The sequence below is a fragment of the Arachis ipaensis genome, chromosome B03 (genome assembly GCF_000816755.2).
Source record: "Arachis ipaensis cultivar K30076 chromosome B03, Araip1.1, whole genome shotgun sequence".
NCBI lineage: Eukaryota > Viridiplantae > Streptophyta > Magnoliopsida > Fabales > Fabaceae > Arachis > Arachis ipaensis.
The window spans coordinates 123,367,963-123,383,870 of record NC_029787.2 but is presented as its reverse complement, the minus strand read 5'-3'; the positions used below and the strand labels follow the sequence as shown (position 1 = coordinate 123,383,870).

The window sequence follows — 15,908 nt, the reverse complement described above, 5'->3', positions numbered from 1 at the left end:
AAATATATAATGATAAATTTAGTATGCATTGATTGCATTCATATAATATGTTTATTTAATTTATTTTTGAAGTATTATTATTACATTCTCTATCATCTAACAATCTAACTTAACGCATTAGCATTCACTCCAAATGAGACATAAACATTTAAATACGCAGTGGTTGAATTGGTACAGTCTTATCCAAAACAAAATTTAATTTGATATTTCTTTAAATTGACAAATAACATAATTTGAGACAAAATACTGAAAATAGTTGGGTTGCTTTGATTGCTTAAAATACGAGTGTAGATGATCAACAAAAACTACTACTCTGTCGTTCGATTATTGCAAGAATTTGTTATATGAGACATGAGAGTATATAATCTGTAGTTTTTAAATTAAAATTTTTGTTCATATAATGATATAGAAATATGATTGTGTTCTTATTGGACTACCACTGCACCACACTATAAAATAATAATGCATCGGAACTAGACTTTACTTTGTATCTAGTTATCTTTCTATATCTCCTTTGCGCAACTTGTTAATGCGACAGCGACCCCATCAATATGATACCAGATATTCCCTCTATTATACGCTACAACTACATCATATAGGGGTTCGTTAATTACTGGCCAGAGGATCCCATTATCTCAGCTAATAACTTTCTCTACTCATTCTACTCCTCACACACAAATAATTAACGTGTGTTATTAAGACGCTATTTTACTTTTCCTAATCCTACAGTTATTATTAATCTCACATTCTCACGGAACGGGCTAGCTCGTTAATCTGTTTATAAAAATATCGGTCAAACTCATGGATTGCATCGACAAGTTGGACTTTTGTATTCTTGGTAGAATCCTTCTCAGCTTGTTTTAAAATTCAACTACCAAATTATTGATAGTGGTCAAGGGTGTTAGAAAGAAAGATAACATAAAGCAAATAAAGAAATCATACGCTCTTAGTGGAAAATAAAATAAAATTCTATGATTGGTGGAAGATAGTAGTCCCGTAAGTATATTATATTTGTTTACTTTTCCTTTATGAATCCATCTTTTAAACTCGGGTATTCTCTTTTTTTAAAAGAAAGAAAATAATATATATTCATTTGCGTTGGATAGGTTCATTTAAATATTTCATTTTATCCAAATTAAAGTGTTGAATATTTGTTATGAGATATTTGAGAATCCTCAATTTACTAGTTGATTGGCTACTTCTATAGGGGCTCATGGAGAATGTGTGATTTGTAGGTAGAAACGTAGTTTATTCTCCAATTTTCCCTTCCTCAACCGAAACTGCGTTTTGGCCTGTATTTTTATTTTTTACAGTTTCTGTTTTTTAGATTTTATAAAAAAAATAATAAAAATAATAAAATTGTATTTTTATTTTTTTATAAAATTCTAAAAAATGAAAATATTAAAAAAAAAAACAAAAAATGAGAACATAAACCAAAGACACTTTAATGTTTTGGTACTATTGTGATATTGGTAACTAAGATTATAATCACATTCATTTTAAATATTTGTTTGAGTATCGTTAAGTTGATAATTTTTTTATTTTTTAGTGTATTTAGCAAATTTCTAATTTTAAAAGTATACAATGACTTTCCTAAATAATGTGAAGATAACTACGCTATTCACTAAACACATTGTCTGCTGTATACTTTCCCATAAAACAAATTCTAAATTGGTTCTCATATTTGTTTAGTCCTGAATCTTTGTTTATTAAGCCTTAGTCCCTTAATTTTCAAATGGGAGACATAGGAATAAATTTTAATATGGATGCAGAATCGGTGTGTAAACATGATAGCTCATCTATTCAATGCGCCACTTGGAGATTCAGAAACTGCCGTTGGTGTTGGGACGGTTGGATCATCGGAGGCCATAATGCTGGCTGGATTGGCATTCAAAAGAAAATGGCAGAACAAAAGGAAAGAAGAAGGTAAGCCTTATGACAAGCCCAACATTGTGACCGGTGCCAATGTCCAGGTTTGCTGGGAGAAATTCGCAAGGTACTTTGAGGTGGAGTTGAAGGAGGTGAAGCTCCGTGATGGATACTATGTTATGGACCCTGAAAAGGCTGTGGACTTGGTTGATGAGAACACCATTTGCGTTGCTGCTATTCTTGGTTCCACCCTCAACGGTGAGTTTGAAGATGTCAAGCGCTTAAATGATCTTCTCATTCAAAAGAACAATCAAACCGGCTGGGATACTCCTATTCATGTTGATGCTGCCAGTGGTGGATTCATTGCTCCGTTTCTATATCCCGAGCTTGAGTGGGACTTCCGGTTACCGCTGGTCAAGAGTATCAATGTCAGCGGCCACAAGTACGGTCTAGTTTACGCCGGAATTGGCTGGGTTATCTGGAGAAGCAAGGATGACCTGCCTGAGGAACTCATCTTCCACATCAACTATCTCGGAGCTGATCAACCCACATTCACTCTTAACTTCTCCAAAGGTAACATATCAATGCAGATTTTCACGTTAACATTTCTCATTCTTTGACAAAAATATGCAATGCAGGTTCCAGTCAAGTCATTGCTCAATACTACCAACTAATTCGCCTTGGTTATGAGGTACATTGGCTTACACACTAACACATACAATACCATACAATAGTCACCAATCTTGTCTGAAAATATTGCAGGGATATAAAAATGTGATGGAAAATTGTAGGGACAACATGTTAGTGCTCAAGGATGGACTTGAGAAAACAGGGCGCTTTGACATTGTTTCCAAGGACGATGGTGTTCCTTTGGTGGCCTTCACACTCAAAGACAGCAGCCGCTTCAATGAATTCCAAGTCTCTGACTTGCTCAGGCGCTTTGGCTGGATAGTGCCGGCATACACCATGCCCCCGGATGCACAGCATGTTACCGTTCTCCGCGTGGTCATCCGGGAGGACTTCTCCAGGACCCTCGCAGAGCGCCTTGTGGCTGATGTGGAGAAGGTGCTTCACGAGCTTGATATGCTTCCCCCCAAGGTAGTTGCGGTTAATGGAGAAGAGGCAGCAACAAGCTCTAATGGCAAGGTTAAGAAGACTGCTCTGGAGACACAGAGGGAGATCACTGCAGTTTGGAAGAAGTTTGTACTGGAAAGGAAGAAGCTGAATGACAAGATGAATGGGGTTTGTTGAGAGAGTGGAATCTGCCTCAAAAGATTCTTAATTTCTTAGATTATTGTTATTACTATCATAGTATCATTATGAATTGGGAAGTAATTATATTTGATTTTGGGTCAAATCATATTTCTCTTGTTCAGTTGCTAGTTGCTGATTGAAGAGAGGAAAGAAAAAGAACAAAGCATGTTTGCATCTATATAAACTGTAATCGTGCAATTGGAACTTCTAGTGTGATCAAATCTATTGTCTGATGAGTAAATTATTCTTATCTTCCCTGTAATTTTTCGAAAACTCCTCCATCATTCTTTCCATCAAGTTTACAAGATTATTGTACCAAAAAGTTTGCCAGAAATTCTTTGCTTTCTTATGGCCTATAATCGCAATGTTCATTGTGATTTACATACAAGAACAAATGAAATGAATACACACATCTCTCTATCTATCTACATTATGAACTTATGAATAAATAATTAAAACCAACCAACGTGATCCCATCCCCAATAATTTTTTTTTCTGCCATCAAACTATGTCATTGAAGCTTTCCTCTGATGAGGAGATAGATATGGTGGTGATCATGGCATTATAGTCAGAGTTACTACTATCTTGCAAGGTCTTCAAAAGGTGGGAAGTGCTATAACTAGTACATGGCTTCATTCTTGGGACAATGGGCACTTCAGCCTCACCCATTAGCATCTGAACTACACTCCTCATACTTGGCCTAGCCATCGCATCAGGGTGTGAACAAGCTAGCCCAACCAACATCACCCTCCTCATCTCCTCTTCTTCATACTCACCCTCGAGCCTTGGATCCGCTGCCGTCAGCAACTTTCCTTCTTGGTGCAAGCTCCAGACCCATTCCACCAGATTGCTGCTAACCCCAACTCTACCAACACCATTAGCATCTTTCTCTATAGGCCTTCTCCCACTAGCAACCTCAAGAACCACAGCACCGTAACTAAATACATCTGTTTTCTCAGTGGCTCTTCCCGTGAGGACATACTCCGGGGCGAGGTATCCCATTGTTCCAGCGGCCACGGTGGCATCCGGGGACTTGTCATGCTCCGTCTGCCTCGCCAATCCGAAGTCACCCAACCGGGCATTGAACCCTTCATCCAACATTATGTTGCTAGTCTTAATATCCCTGTGAATCACTTGATTCTCACATTCATGATGCAAATAGGCCAAAACAGATGCCACACCCAACAAGATTTTTTGCCGATGATCCCAAGGCAAAGGTGTTTTTGCCTCATACAAGGCCTTATCTAAACTCCCATTGGGCATCAAGTCATAAACTAACAAAATCTCCCCTTTCTCATGGCACCATCCCAGAAGGCGAACCAGGTTCCGGTGCCTCAGTGTCCCAATTATGGACAACTCAGAGAAGAACTCATCCTTGCCCTGATCACCACCATGGTTGCACCTCTTGACAGCAACAATGTCACCACTCGCAGGCAAAATTGCCTTATAGACAGTACCAAATGCACCATGGCCAATGACCCTATTAACACTGAAACAATTCGTTGCCAATTTAAGCTCCTTATAGGTAAACTCCTTAGGCATTCTGATAACCTCAGAACCAAGAGAATCGAGCTTCTTGAAAGGCTTCACCTTTTTAGAGTAAACCCAAATCAACACACCAGCAAATAGAGCAAGAACAAAAGCACCCGCAGTAACAACACCAGCAACAGCACCAACACCGACACCGTTCTTACACAACCCATTGTGGCAACCCGATTTACCGTCTTCCTTCCGTTCTTCAGCACCAGAAGGAGCCAATGAAGGTGGTGCCAGCGAGGCAGAACTACTACTGGCACTTGGGTTGGTTAAAGTAGCCGTTGGAGGAGGCGGCGCGGAATCCAACGGCCCAGAATCGAAGCTAGAAGTGAAGCTCCACCACTGGATACTGTGAACCTCGGTGCTACCTTGGGTAGACCCAGAAAACCCAACGTACATGAAATCGTTAACGTACTGAGCCATATCGAGATTCAGCTTCAAAATGGGATCTTTGGGCTTGACATTGGAGTAGGAGACCGAAACGGTGAAGTCATTGGTGGTTGCCTCGTATAGGATCCATGCGTTGACGGTGTCGCCGCTCTTGAGGTCGATATCGAGGGTTCCCAAATCGGCAGCCTGAGTTGAAACAACGCCATTGAGGTCGATGCCGACATGGTTGCCGTTAATGTCGTTGAGCTGGATATCCATGAGGGTGTCGAACTCAACGGCGACGAAGTTGGGGGCGGCGTCGGGACCGGAAAGGCCTAAGGAGGGGCCGGAATCGCCGAGGGAGTGGTCGTCGGGGGAGATGAGAAAGGCAAGGCCGGCACCAATAGAGGAAGGGTTGAGGTTGGTGATGGAGAAGGAGAAGAATGTGGAGAAGGAGGCGGGGGCGGATGTGGTGGGGTGGCGGAAAGGGAGAGGGTTGGAGTAGAGAGCTCTAGAGGCGGCGGAGTTGGGGACGGAAGGATGAGCGGTGAGGGTGATGGTGTCGTTGGTGATGTGGGCATCGCCGAGGAGGTTGAGAGTGGTGAGGGTGAGATTGTCGAAGTCGAAATGGGTGGGAGTGGCCAAAATAGTAATGAGGGTGGATAGGAAGATGGTGAAGGTGGGAAGCGGTGGTGCTGGCAGCATTGGCATTGAGGAATCAGTGTGAAGTTAGAAGTTACAAGTTAGAGCAGAGAAGAGATGAGATGAGTATGGAATGGGAACGAACAATGGCCAGAGTGGTTCCTTGGTGCCGTTCGTGTGTGGGGCCCGGGCCTCATCTCTCTCTCTCACAACGGTTATCTTTCACGAACCTAATTTCATATAATTAAACACCTCTTTTTACTTGTTATCTAACCATTTTTCTCTCTCTAATTAGTAATTAGATACACTAATATTTATAATAGAATTGTTTTCAACTGTATTAAATAAAGAAAATAGAAATGGATAAAGTTCAGAATAACTGTTTGTAAAAAGATTAGTTCATTGATGTACATTGAGAATGACACTTATTGATGGTAGGCAGTAGGCTCCTTCAAGCATTAATCATTGGCTACCCTGCACCTTGCCTTTGTCATTTACTAGCTACTTATCTACCCAACTGGAAATTCAGTTCAGTTACTTTTTTTTTTGGTCATTGCTATCCTACTTAAATAATATTCTCTAATTTGTTAAAACAATTCAAAATTAATATTTAATATTTATCTTAAAAAGTAATTTCGACAAATTTAACGCCAAATTAAAACGCACCAAATAAATTTTTTTTAACTCTACCCTTTTTAAGCTAATTAAACTCTGATTTTAAAATGAATGCTTATTTCATATTCATCACATGGCAAATAATTGCGCAACAACATTATAATCATCAGGTCAATTATGAAGAGGAGAATGAAATAATATCACAACAAAACCTAATAAACCTTGTGAATATTATTATATCATTGACATTACTAGCTAACTTCCACGTGAAGTTGATTCTACTCTATATATATATATACTCCCTTAAATACATGATTCTTCCATAAATTTACTTTCGTGATTCCTATATTAAATTAAAATAAACCAGCAATAAAAAGGAATAAAGGGCTTTACCAGGGAAAGAAAAGTTCCTCTTTTAGTTTACAAGGTTGCATCCACGAAAACGGAGTTATTCTTTTAGTTGATATTTTTCCCTTTACCTTTTTGCGGGGTGATTTTCCCGTTACCTTTTCTATTTTCCCATATATTCCCTTCGTAGGAGAATGACAATGATGTATTCTTGAGAAATAAGGATATGTTATTTTACGATAGTGCGGAAAGTTATTTAAGTGAAGCACATTGAGGAAAGCTTCAACAGTGCGTATATATGTGTTGACAAATTTTATGGAAACAAGTTGATGAGAACCAAAAACTCTACTGAAAAAGTTTATCGATCTAGCCAGAGAGACGTTAAAGATGGTTTAGTTGAACAAAAAAGTTGAGGATTGATGTGCAATACAAGCAACTTATTTTCCAAAACATATACAATGCAACATGATAATTATTGTAATTAATTATTAATTATACTAATGATCCATGATCATAGATTAAAAAAAACTCATATTGGAAGAGTCAAAACAAACAAACACAATTTTTCTAGCTGCCGATATCATTATTATGACATGTCCTATAGCCGAAGATTTTGGATCGCTATTCTTTACCAAATAGGGCATTGAAAATATTATATGGTTACGTTGCTTCTGAATCTGAAGTCTCATCGTGACTCACACCTACATCCATAAAACCTACCAATCCATAATTGACTCTGTCTTACTCGCATTCTCTGATCCACATACATAGATGTTTTGAAGCACCTTGGTTGGGAAGCACTTGCTTGCACCTTGAGAAGAGTGGAGAAAGTAATAAGGGATGTGTCCCACAGTTTGGTGATGGTTGCAGTAGTAAGTTTTGGCATTAGGCGTTGTTTTCACTTTTCAATGATCGTACATTGTAATGTTTGGATCCCACACTTCATGTAGGACCTCCTATGTGGCCAGCATCTATCATCTATAAGTGTTACAATTTTTGAAAAAAATTATAAATTCATCCCTGAAATTCGTAAAAAAATTATTTGATTTTTTTTAATTTATAAATTTATCGCAAATTTTTCTAAAGGAAAAGTTTAGGGCCAGCAACTTTATTAAATTTTGGCCAGCATGTAACCAATAAAAGAAAAATGAGTAATCTCATATCATAAGATAAAATCTCACACCATTAAAAACATCATTGATGACTACTTGATGACTATAAATCATAAAAATTGCTACCCCCTAACACTCCTCTTTCCTAAATACTGACATGATAGTTTTTTTTGACGTGTCCGGCTCGAAAAAACCGATCCAAACCAAACCCAAGTCCAGAAACAATGAGCCCGCAACCCACAACCTATTCTAACTCCAATTAAATCTCTCTTTCCTCTACTGTAGCAAAAAAATAAAGAGGTTGAAAAGAAGTAGAAACTTGTAGAGGTTATACCGCTGGAATGCCTTATCTGACTTATGAGTCGGATTGCGTCGGGTGCGGGTCGAAACCGACAAATGAGCTCATTATCTGCGATAGGAATAGACAGCATCATACTTGTTTGCGCATATTTGTTTGTAAGTGTGTTTCCTGTGATTGTGGATGTACTAAATGGCTATTTGAATTATGTGTTTTATAATTGTTGAATTGAATTGTCCCTTGTTGACTGTTATTACTGACCAAGTATATATAAAACGAACTTAACTTCTAATCCCGACCCTACTAAAAACTCCTCAGTTCTTACCCCCTATCTCCATCCCCTTTCAGGTACAGGTGCGAAGGCTTATTGCGAAGTTGCGGGAGCACAAAGGAATATGTTTACGAGTTGAGTTGTTAGAATTTATTTTTTTCCCTCGTTATTCAGAGGGGTAGGTTCTGTAACTGCTTTTGTATGTAATACTACAATGTATTATTAATATTAAGTATGTGAATATGTGTTGTTTGTTCTTGTTGGAAAAGTCATAAGGCATTCCAGCGGCATAACCTCTGCAAGTTTCTACTTCTTGCAGGCACTGATTCTCCAGCTGAAGTATGCCGAACATGACCTCTGCAAGTACTTACAGGCGCTGATTCTCCAGCTAAAGCATGTGCTCCTTTCTCCTGGAAGTCATTCCATACACATGGGTATCCCCGCACAGTCATTCACACATAAGGCCCACGGCCTTTAGTGAGCGTTACGTATCGCCGTCCTCACTGAGCCGTCTCTATTGTGTCAAGTGAGTGTTACGTATCGACGTCCTCACTAAACACTTGGCACTAAGGCCCAACAACACTCTATATCTTTTCAGTTTCTGCTCTCTGCTCTTCTGTGGCAGAGGTCCCTTTCATTGTTGTCAAACTCGCGAGTTAACTCGTAAACTCGTACGAGTTTACGAGTTTAAGTAGTGGAATCGAGTTAACTCGGACACAAACTCGTTTTTGGGTAGACTCGGATAAACTCGGTCAAACTCGTGAGTTTATTCACGAGTCAGCGAGTTTGATTTGGTTGGGCTTTTGCCAAAACAGTGCCATTATGGGCCAAAAAAAAAAGGCAGCAACGGAGCAACCCACTAACCCAGCTAACCCTAAATCCCCTTTGCTCGCAGGCACTCTCTTCTCTTCTCCAAGCTCTCTTCTTCGCGTTTCGTCGTCAACGGTCCATCCCTCGCCGCCGTCCGTCCCCGATCCCTCGCTGCCGTTCGTCGTTCCCTAAACCACCATTCTCTCACTCTTGCTCTCTCATTCAGCTCGACACACTCTCACTCTCTCGCTCCCTGTTCTGCATCGAAGAACGCAGATTCATGGAGTACAACAGTCAGCACAACACAGCAATGCCAGTGTCAGCCACGCTTTCGTCGGTCGTCGTGGAGCACAATTCCGTCGGTCGTCATGGAGCACAGCATAGCAACGCACCAACGCTAGTGTCAGCTACTCAGCTGAGCCTACTTCATTCTGCCATCTCAGCCTTCAGGTATGTTTAAAAATAAATTAGTTACTGAATTGAATCAATTGATGCATTTGGTAGTTGTTACTTGTTAATGTGAGTTTAATTTGTAATTTTGGTAGTTGAACAAAATTAAATAATTTTGATATAATGGTATGATTTCTGCCATTTTGATTCTGAAATTAACTTTTTAAATTTGTTTAAGTTTGAATTCTGGTGTGATGAATGACGAAATATGGATTAATGAGTCTGAATATTTGATAGTTACATATTTATTAATGAATGATTAAATATGGATTACTAAATAAGCTCTGGTGTTAGATACTTAGACAATTAGACTGTTAGTTACTTAGATGTCTTTTTGTTAATGAATCTGAATATCTGAAATACTGAAACTCTGAAATGTTAGTTTAGTTTATTGAAAACTGAAATCTAAATTTAGAAAATCTGAAATGTTAGTTTAGTTTAGTTTAGTTTATTGAAATCTGAAATCTGAAATCTGAAATCTGAAATCTGAATTTAGGAAATCTGAAATGTTAGTTTAGTTTAGTTTACTTTATTGAAAACTAAAATTTGAATTTAGGAAATCTGAAATGTTAGTTTAGTTTAGTTTAGTTTATTGAAATCTGAAATCTGAATTTAGGAAATCTGAAATGTTAGTTTAGTTTAGTTTATTGATTGCTGAAATATGAATTTAGGAAATCTGAAATGTTAGTTTAGTTTATTGAAATCTGAAATCTGAATTTAGAAAATCTGAAATGTCAGTTTAGTTTAGTTTATTGAAATCTGAAACTCTGGATAACTTTGCTAAATTAATTATTTGGTTTGTTGATTTGTTGATTTAGGGATAAAAATACAAAATGTCTGAAACAAATGATGTTTCTGATGAAGATGGTAAAGATGATGATGTTGATGCCATGGAAGATGAAGATATTGGATGATTTCAGTTTTAGACTTTTACTTTATTAGAACATTTAATTGTTGCTTTGTTATTTTCTTTTGTTTTTCGGTTGTGTTATATGAAGCTTTGATTGTGTGATTGTATGTTTTATGTTGAACTAGATGCATATTTGTGAAGGATTTGAATGTGTGGTCTAGAGTATTTGTTATAATTGTAGTATTATGTCAATTTATTATGTATTTTGATGTTAAAATTGTTAAGTTTGAATCCCTATATTTGAGTAAATATATATATTATACATGATATATATATATATATATATATAAATTATAACAGGTAAACTTGTACGAGTCTACGAGTCGAGTCTAGGTCAGCTCCACAAGTTTACCTAGACTCGCGAGTTTGACAACCTTGGTCCCTTTACTTAATAAACCGAATTCAAGACATAACTTGAAACAAAATCTATTCTCAGAAACTGAATGTAAAACCTTATACTTTCTTAATAAATCAAGCTAAAAATAAGACTTTCTGTAATAAATCAAAATCAAATAGTTTTCAGTAATTAAAATGTTTTCTTTGAAGCTCAGCCACTTTTTATTTTAATAAAATTTAGACCTTTCAAATCTTGTGTTATTAAGTCAGACCAATAATTATTAACAAATCAAATCAATAATTTCTCAAAATTAAGCTTATAAATCAGATTTTTAAAATGAAATCACTTTTCATATATTTTTACAAAAATTGGACAGCATTTCTCCTTAAAATTGGACTTTGTCACCCTTTTCGGGTCCTAACCGAATCATTTTCAACCTCTTTTCTGACCAAAAAAATCTCTCTTTCCTCCACTGTAGCTAGCAAAGCAATTGAAATTCCTTGTTCTTGATTCGTGAATATCATGCCCAACAAAAGACGCCAACACGGAAGACAACTTTGATGTTGGAGGAGCACAGCAGCGGTCAAAGCGGGGAAGCACGGCAAGACAGAATAGACGGTTTGAGCCTGAGCCAGTGGCAAAAAAACTAACATGCTTAGAAAAACACGACGTTGAATTCCTAAAGAAGAATTGGCTAAATTTGAGCAGCTTCAATGGCTTCTAACGATTCTTCAGCAATGGGTCGCTCCAGCAACCTGGTTCAGTGAAGTGACGATGTTATTCCCTTGCTAGGTGAGTCATATGCGACGGCTTTGAGGAAGAAAAGGTAAGCCCAACTTCTTCTTTCTGATTAATTCTACAATTTGCTTGGGTGGACAAGATGACCAGTGGTTGGCTAGTTGATCTTGTGATTTCAGAGATGCCAAGGTATTTGCTACCACATTTTCCTATCGAGGAATCCAGAAAAATCCACAGTTTGGGAGTCTTTTCTGGATAGCTTTTATGTCCCGGATTATTGATTCTGCTTCCCACAAGGTATCTCCATTTTTTGAGTGCTTGAATTAATTAGAGGCAATCATATTCAATAGTTACATTTTCGATGTTGAGATTTTCTATTAGGATGATTGCTTCTCTGATGGTTGTTGCTTCTGCTATAATGTTAAAGCTAGTTTTGATATTTGTTGTTGTCCCTCCCCTAAGATTTCCATTGTTATCTCTTATCACTACTGTCACTGTTCCTATTCTAGTTTCTTTGGAGAATGCTGCATCTGTATTCAGCTTGAGCCGATTTAGTGGGGAGCTCTCTAAATTACAGCTACTGTCTTCCTCCAGTTTGGTTCAATAGTGCTTTTATCTTTCTTTTCTATTGCATGGAAATAATCTAGTTCGAGCATTTTTGTATAATTGATAGTGGTATCCGGATTAGGATCTGTACTCTGAAAATTTTTTCGATTTCTTGCTTTTCAAATGGCCCACATAGTGATGCCAATCCGGCTCTAAGTCTGACTTACTTCTGTTTTGTTTCCTTGATTGCATTTTCTGAACATCTTTTGTAACCACACCCTGACCAAGCTGACACTTTCCTTTGATGGTGTACATTGCACTTGCGAGTCAAACCATACCGTCCTCGTCCAATTTCAAAGAAGTAAAGCATGTTCCATTGTCTATTCTTCCTGAAAACAAACAGGATATAGGTTACAGTTAGTTACCTTTTTAATTAACAATTTGGCTTTAACTGAGAGGATATTGTGGATTGTCTGCCAAAGGAACATTTTTATTTTTTGGGGAACTCTCATGTTCCAAATTTCTTGCCAAAGATCTTCTATAATTGTGCTTGTTGAAGGCCTATCTTTTGGGGATTTTTCTACTTCCTTTTTTTTTGCTATGTGATATCCTGTTTTAACAGTGTAGTCTCCATCTTATCTATACGATCAAACTAGGTTGTCCTGTTTTTCTATTTTGCTGATAGGAGTTCTGATGATTTTTTTTCGCAATAACTGGGGAAAAGGTATTATGAATCTTTGGTACGTCCCATTCTCTTGTATTTAAGATCAAATCCCTTACTCTTAGATCTTCATCGTTGTCCTTGTCAAGTGCTTTATTTGTGTCATGTATCTAGTTATCCCTCTATGCCTTTATTCTTCTTCCTTGTCCTATGCTCCATTTGGCTTTGCTCTTTAGCAATTCCCTCCCATGAAAAATGCCATTCCATATCCATGATCCTCTCTGATGGAGTTGGGCTTCCCAAAATTCATAGTTAGGATAGTACAAGGCTTTGCGAATTCTCACCCAAATGGCATCCGGATTTTTAAAAATTCTCCAAACTTGCTTGGCCAGCTGAGCTATGTTTTGGTGTTGAAAATTCTTGAAACTTAAGCCTCCCTATATTTTGCTCATGCATAGCTTTGTCCAAGCCTTCCAATGAACTCTTCTTTCTTTTCCTTGACTCCTCCACCAAAATTTAGCCACTTTCGCATTTAACTTGTTACAGAAGTCGTTAGGGAACTTTAATATACTCATGGCATACGATGGGATTGCTTGAATGACTGCCTTTATGAGCACCTCTTTTCTTGCCTGATTCAACGGCCTCTCCTTCCACCCTGCAATTTTTTCATCCACTTTTTTCATTATCTAGTCCAACACCTTATTTTTTTATCTTTTCCATGGTGCTGGTAGTCCCAAGTGCTTTTTCGGTTTGTCCCAAGCTGGAATATTAAGAATGTCCTCTATGTTGACTCTGATTTGAATCGGGATTTGATCCAAAGATGATCCCTGATTTCTCCAAGTTGATCATTTGCCTGGATGATGAGGTATATTCGTTGAGGACTTGGACTAGCTGGTACACTTCCTCCTCATTCGGTCCTGAAAATATGATGCAATCATCAGCAAATAATAAGTGGGTGATGACAGGAGCACCCGGGGCTAACTTTCCCCCGGATATTAGATTACTACTTTTCTCTTTATCCATAAGAATAGTAAACACTTCAGCAGCAATGATAAAGAGGTAAGATGAAGGATGATCTCCCTGTCTAAGTTCTCTCTGTGGGGTTATTTCATTGGATAAAATTTCATTAACTTTGAACTTATATGTCACACTTTTGATACACTCCATGGTGAGCTTGACCCAATCATGGTGGAAACCGAAGGCCTTGAGCACATCTTCAATAAAGTTTCATTCCATTCTTTCATACGCTTTATTCATATCCATCTTTATGGTTAAATCCTAAGATACTTCTTTTCCTGTACTGGTGATCCTATGAAGAGCTTCTTGTACAATGATAATTTTGTCCTGAATCATTCTTCCGCTAGCAAAGACACTCTGAATTGGAGGAACAATCTTGTCCATGATGACTTGGGGCCTAGCCACCATAACCTTTGAGATGATTTTGTACACATAGTTGCAGCAGCTTATAGGCCTCAGATGATTCAGTGTTTTCACTTGTTTAACTTTAGGAATACGCATTATTTGAGTTTCATTTATCTCCTTTGGGATATGACCCTCTTTGAAAAAAGTTTTCACCACTGCACCTACATCATTTTGGATAGTGTTCCAGTGCTTCTCGTAAAATTTGCTGCTTAGACCATCTAACCCGAGAGCTCTGGATCCATCCATACTGAAGGCTGTTTGCTTTATCTCTTCTTCCGTTACTTCCTTCAACAAATCATTGATCATCGTCTCGGTCAATCTTTTGGGAATACTTTTAAAACAATCAGGCCGACTGGTGCTTCCTTTAGATGTGAATAACCTCGAATAGTGTTGTTCTATAAGCCTCAAAATATCTTCTTTTTTGTGCACCCAATTTCCTTCATTGTTCCGCAGCTTGTCAATACGGTTCCTATCCCTTCTTTGTATAGTAGAAGCATGAAAAAGAATCCGTATTGCGATGACCTTACTTGAGCCATTTAACTCTAACCCTTTACGCCCAATATTTTTCTTCTTGCCTCCATAGCTCCTTGATTTTTTATTTTGCTTCCTTTAATTGTTCTTGCTGGTTATGAGAGTGAGAAAAGTTTTGTAGCTGCTGAATCTTGACTTGCCACTTTGCGATTTCCTTGTCTATCCTTCTAAAGCTTGTTCTATTCCACTCTTTAAGGGTCACTACAATAAAATGAAATATTTGTAACAAAAACTTTGTAACAAATTTAAAATTGTTACAAAAAATTATTTTTTTGTAACAAAAATTAGTAATTGTTACATCATAATAATATTTTGTAACAAATTTAAAATTGTTACAAAAAATTACTTTTTTTGTAACAAAAATTAGTAATTGTTACATCATAATAATATTTTGTAACAACAATATAATTTGTTACAAAATATTTTGTTATTTTGTAACGACTTAATTTTTTTTGTTATAAATTATATTAGCTTTTGTAATGAATCGGTATTTTGTTGCAAAATTTTATAATATTTTGTAACAAAAGATGAAGTTTTTGTAAAAGTTTAAAATATTTTGTAACAAAATATCCATTTGTTTCAAAAACTCTAATTATTTTGTAACAAAAAATCAGTTTGTCACAAAATACAAGAATTTTTGTCGCAAAGCAACTGTTTGGCTGATTTTTATATTAATCAAGATTCTTATGTAATTTTATTATAATTTAATATTTTGCATGATAGAGATTAAAATTCAGTAATGGAAGAATTATATAGTTTAATTTAGGGATAAGTACTTTTTTTGTCCCCAAGGTATGGGGTCAAAATCAAAATCAAAATCATCCCCGACCTTTTTTCGTTATTAAAATCATCCTCAACGTTCAAAAATGCTTTAAAATCATCCTTTCCCGAATTCTTGGACCAAAATACCCTCATCATCATCATTCTCCTCTTCACCTTCCTCACCCCACCACCTCCACTGCCACCAACATTACCACCACAACCACCACCAGCACCAACACTACCACCAACACCAACACCAACACCAACACCAACCAACACCAACACCAACACCAACCAACACCAACACCAAGAACACCAAACAACAGCAACAACACCAAACCAAGAAGCAGAAACAGAAAGTTAGAAAGCAGAAACAAAAAAGCAAAAAAGCAAGAAAGCAGAAGCAGAAAGCGAGCCGAGCGAGCCG

The 15,908-nt window shown here is 37.4% G+C and overlaps 2 protein-coding genes across 2 annotated transcripts in view; one reads left to right on the top strand and one right to left on the bottom strand.

Moving 5' to 3' along the window:
- Positions 1-3,385, top strand: part of LOC107631418 (glutamate decarboxylase) — a 4,623-nt gene extending 1,238 nt beyond the window's left edge. The window contains exons 3-5 of the mRNA XM_016334853.2: positions 1,773-2,442; positions 2,508-2,560; positions 2,632-3,385. Of these exons, the coding sequence (XP_016190339.1) occupies positions 1,773-2,442; positions 2,508-2,560; positions 2,632-3,120 (1,212 nt within the window). The 3' untranslated portion in view covers positions 3,121-3,385. The remainder of the gene's footprint in view (positions 1-1,772; positions 2,443-2,507; positions 2,561-2,631) is intronic.
- On the bottom strand, positions 3,333-5,916 carry LOC107631417 (L-type lectin-domain containing receptor kinase VIII.1-like). Its single transcript, XM_016334852.2, has one exon. It carries the CDS (start codon positions 5,737-5,739, stop codon positions 3,625-3,627), a length of 2,115 nt encoding a protein of 704 aa, XP_016190338.1. The 5' UTR covers positions 5,740-5,916; the 3' UTR covers positions 3,333-3,624.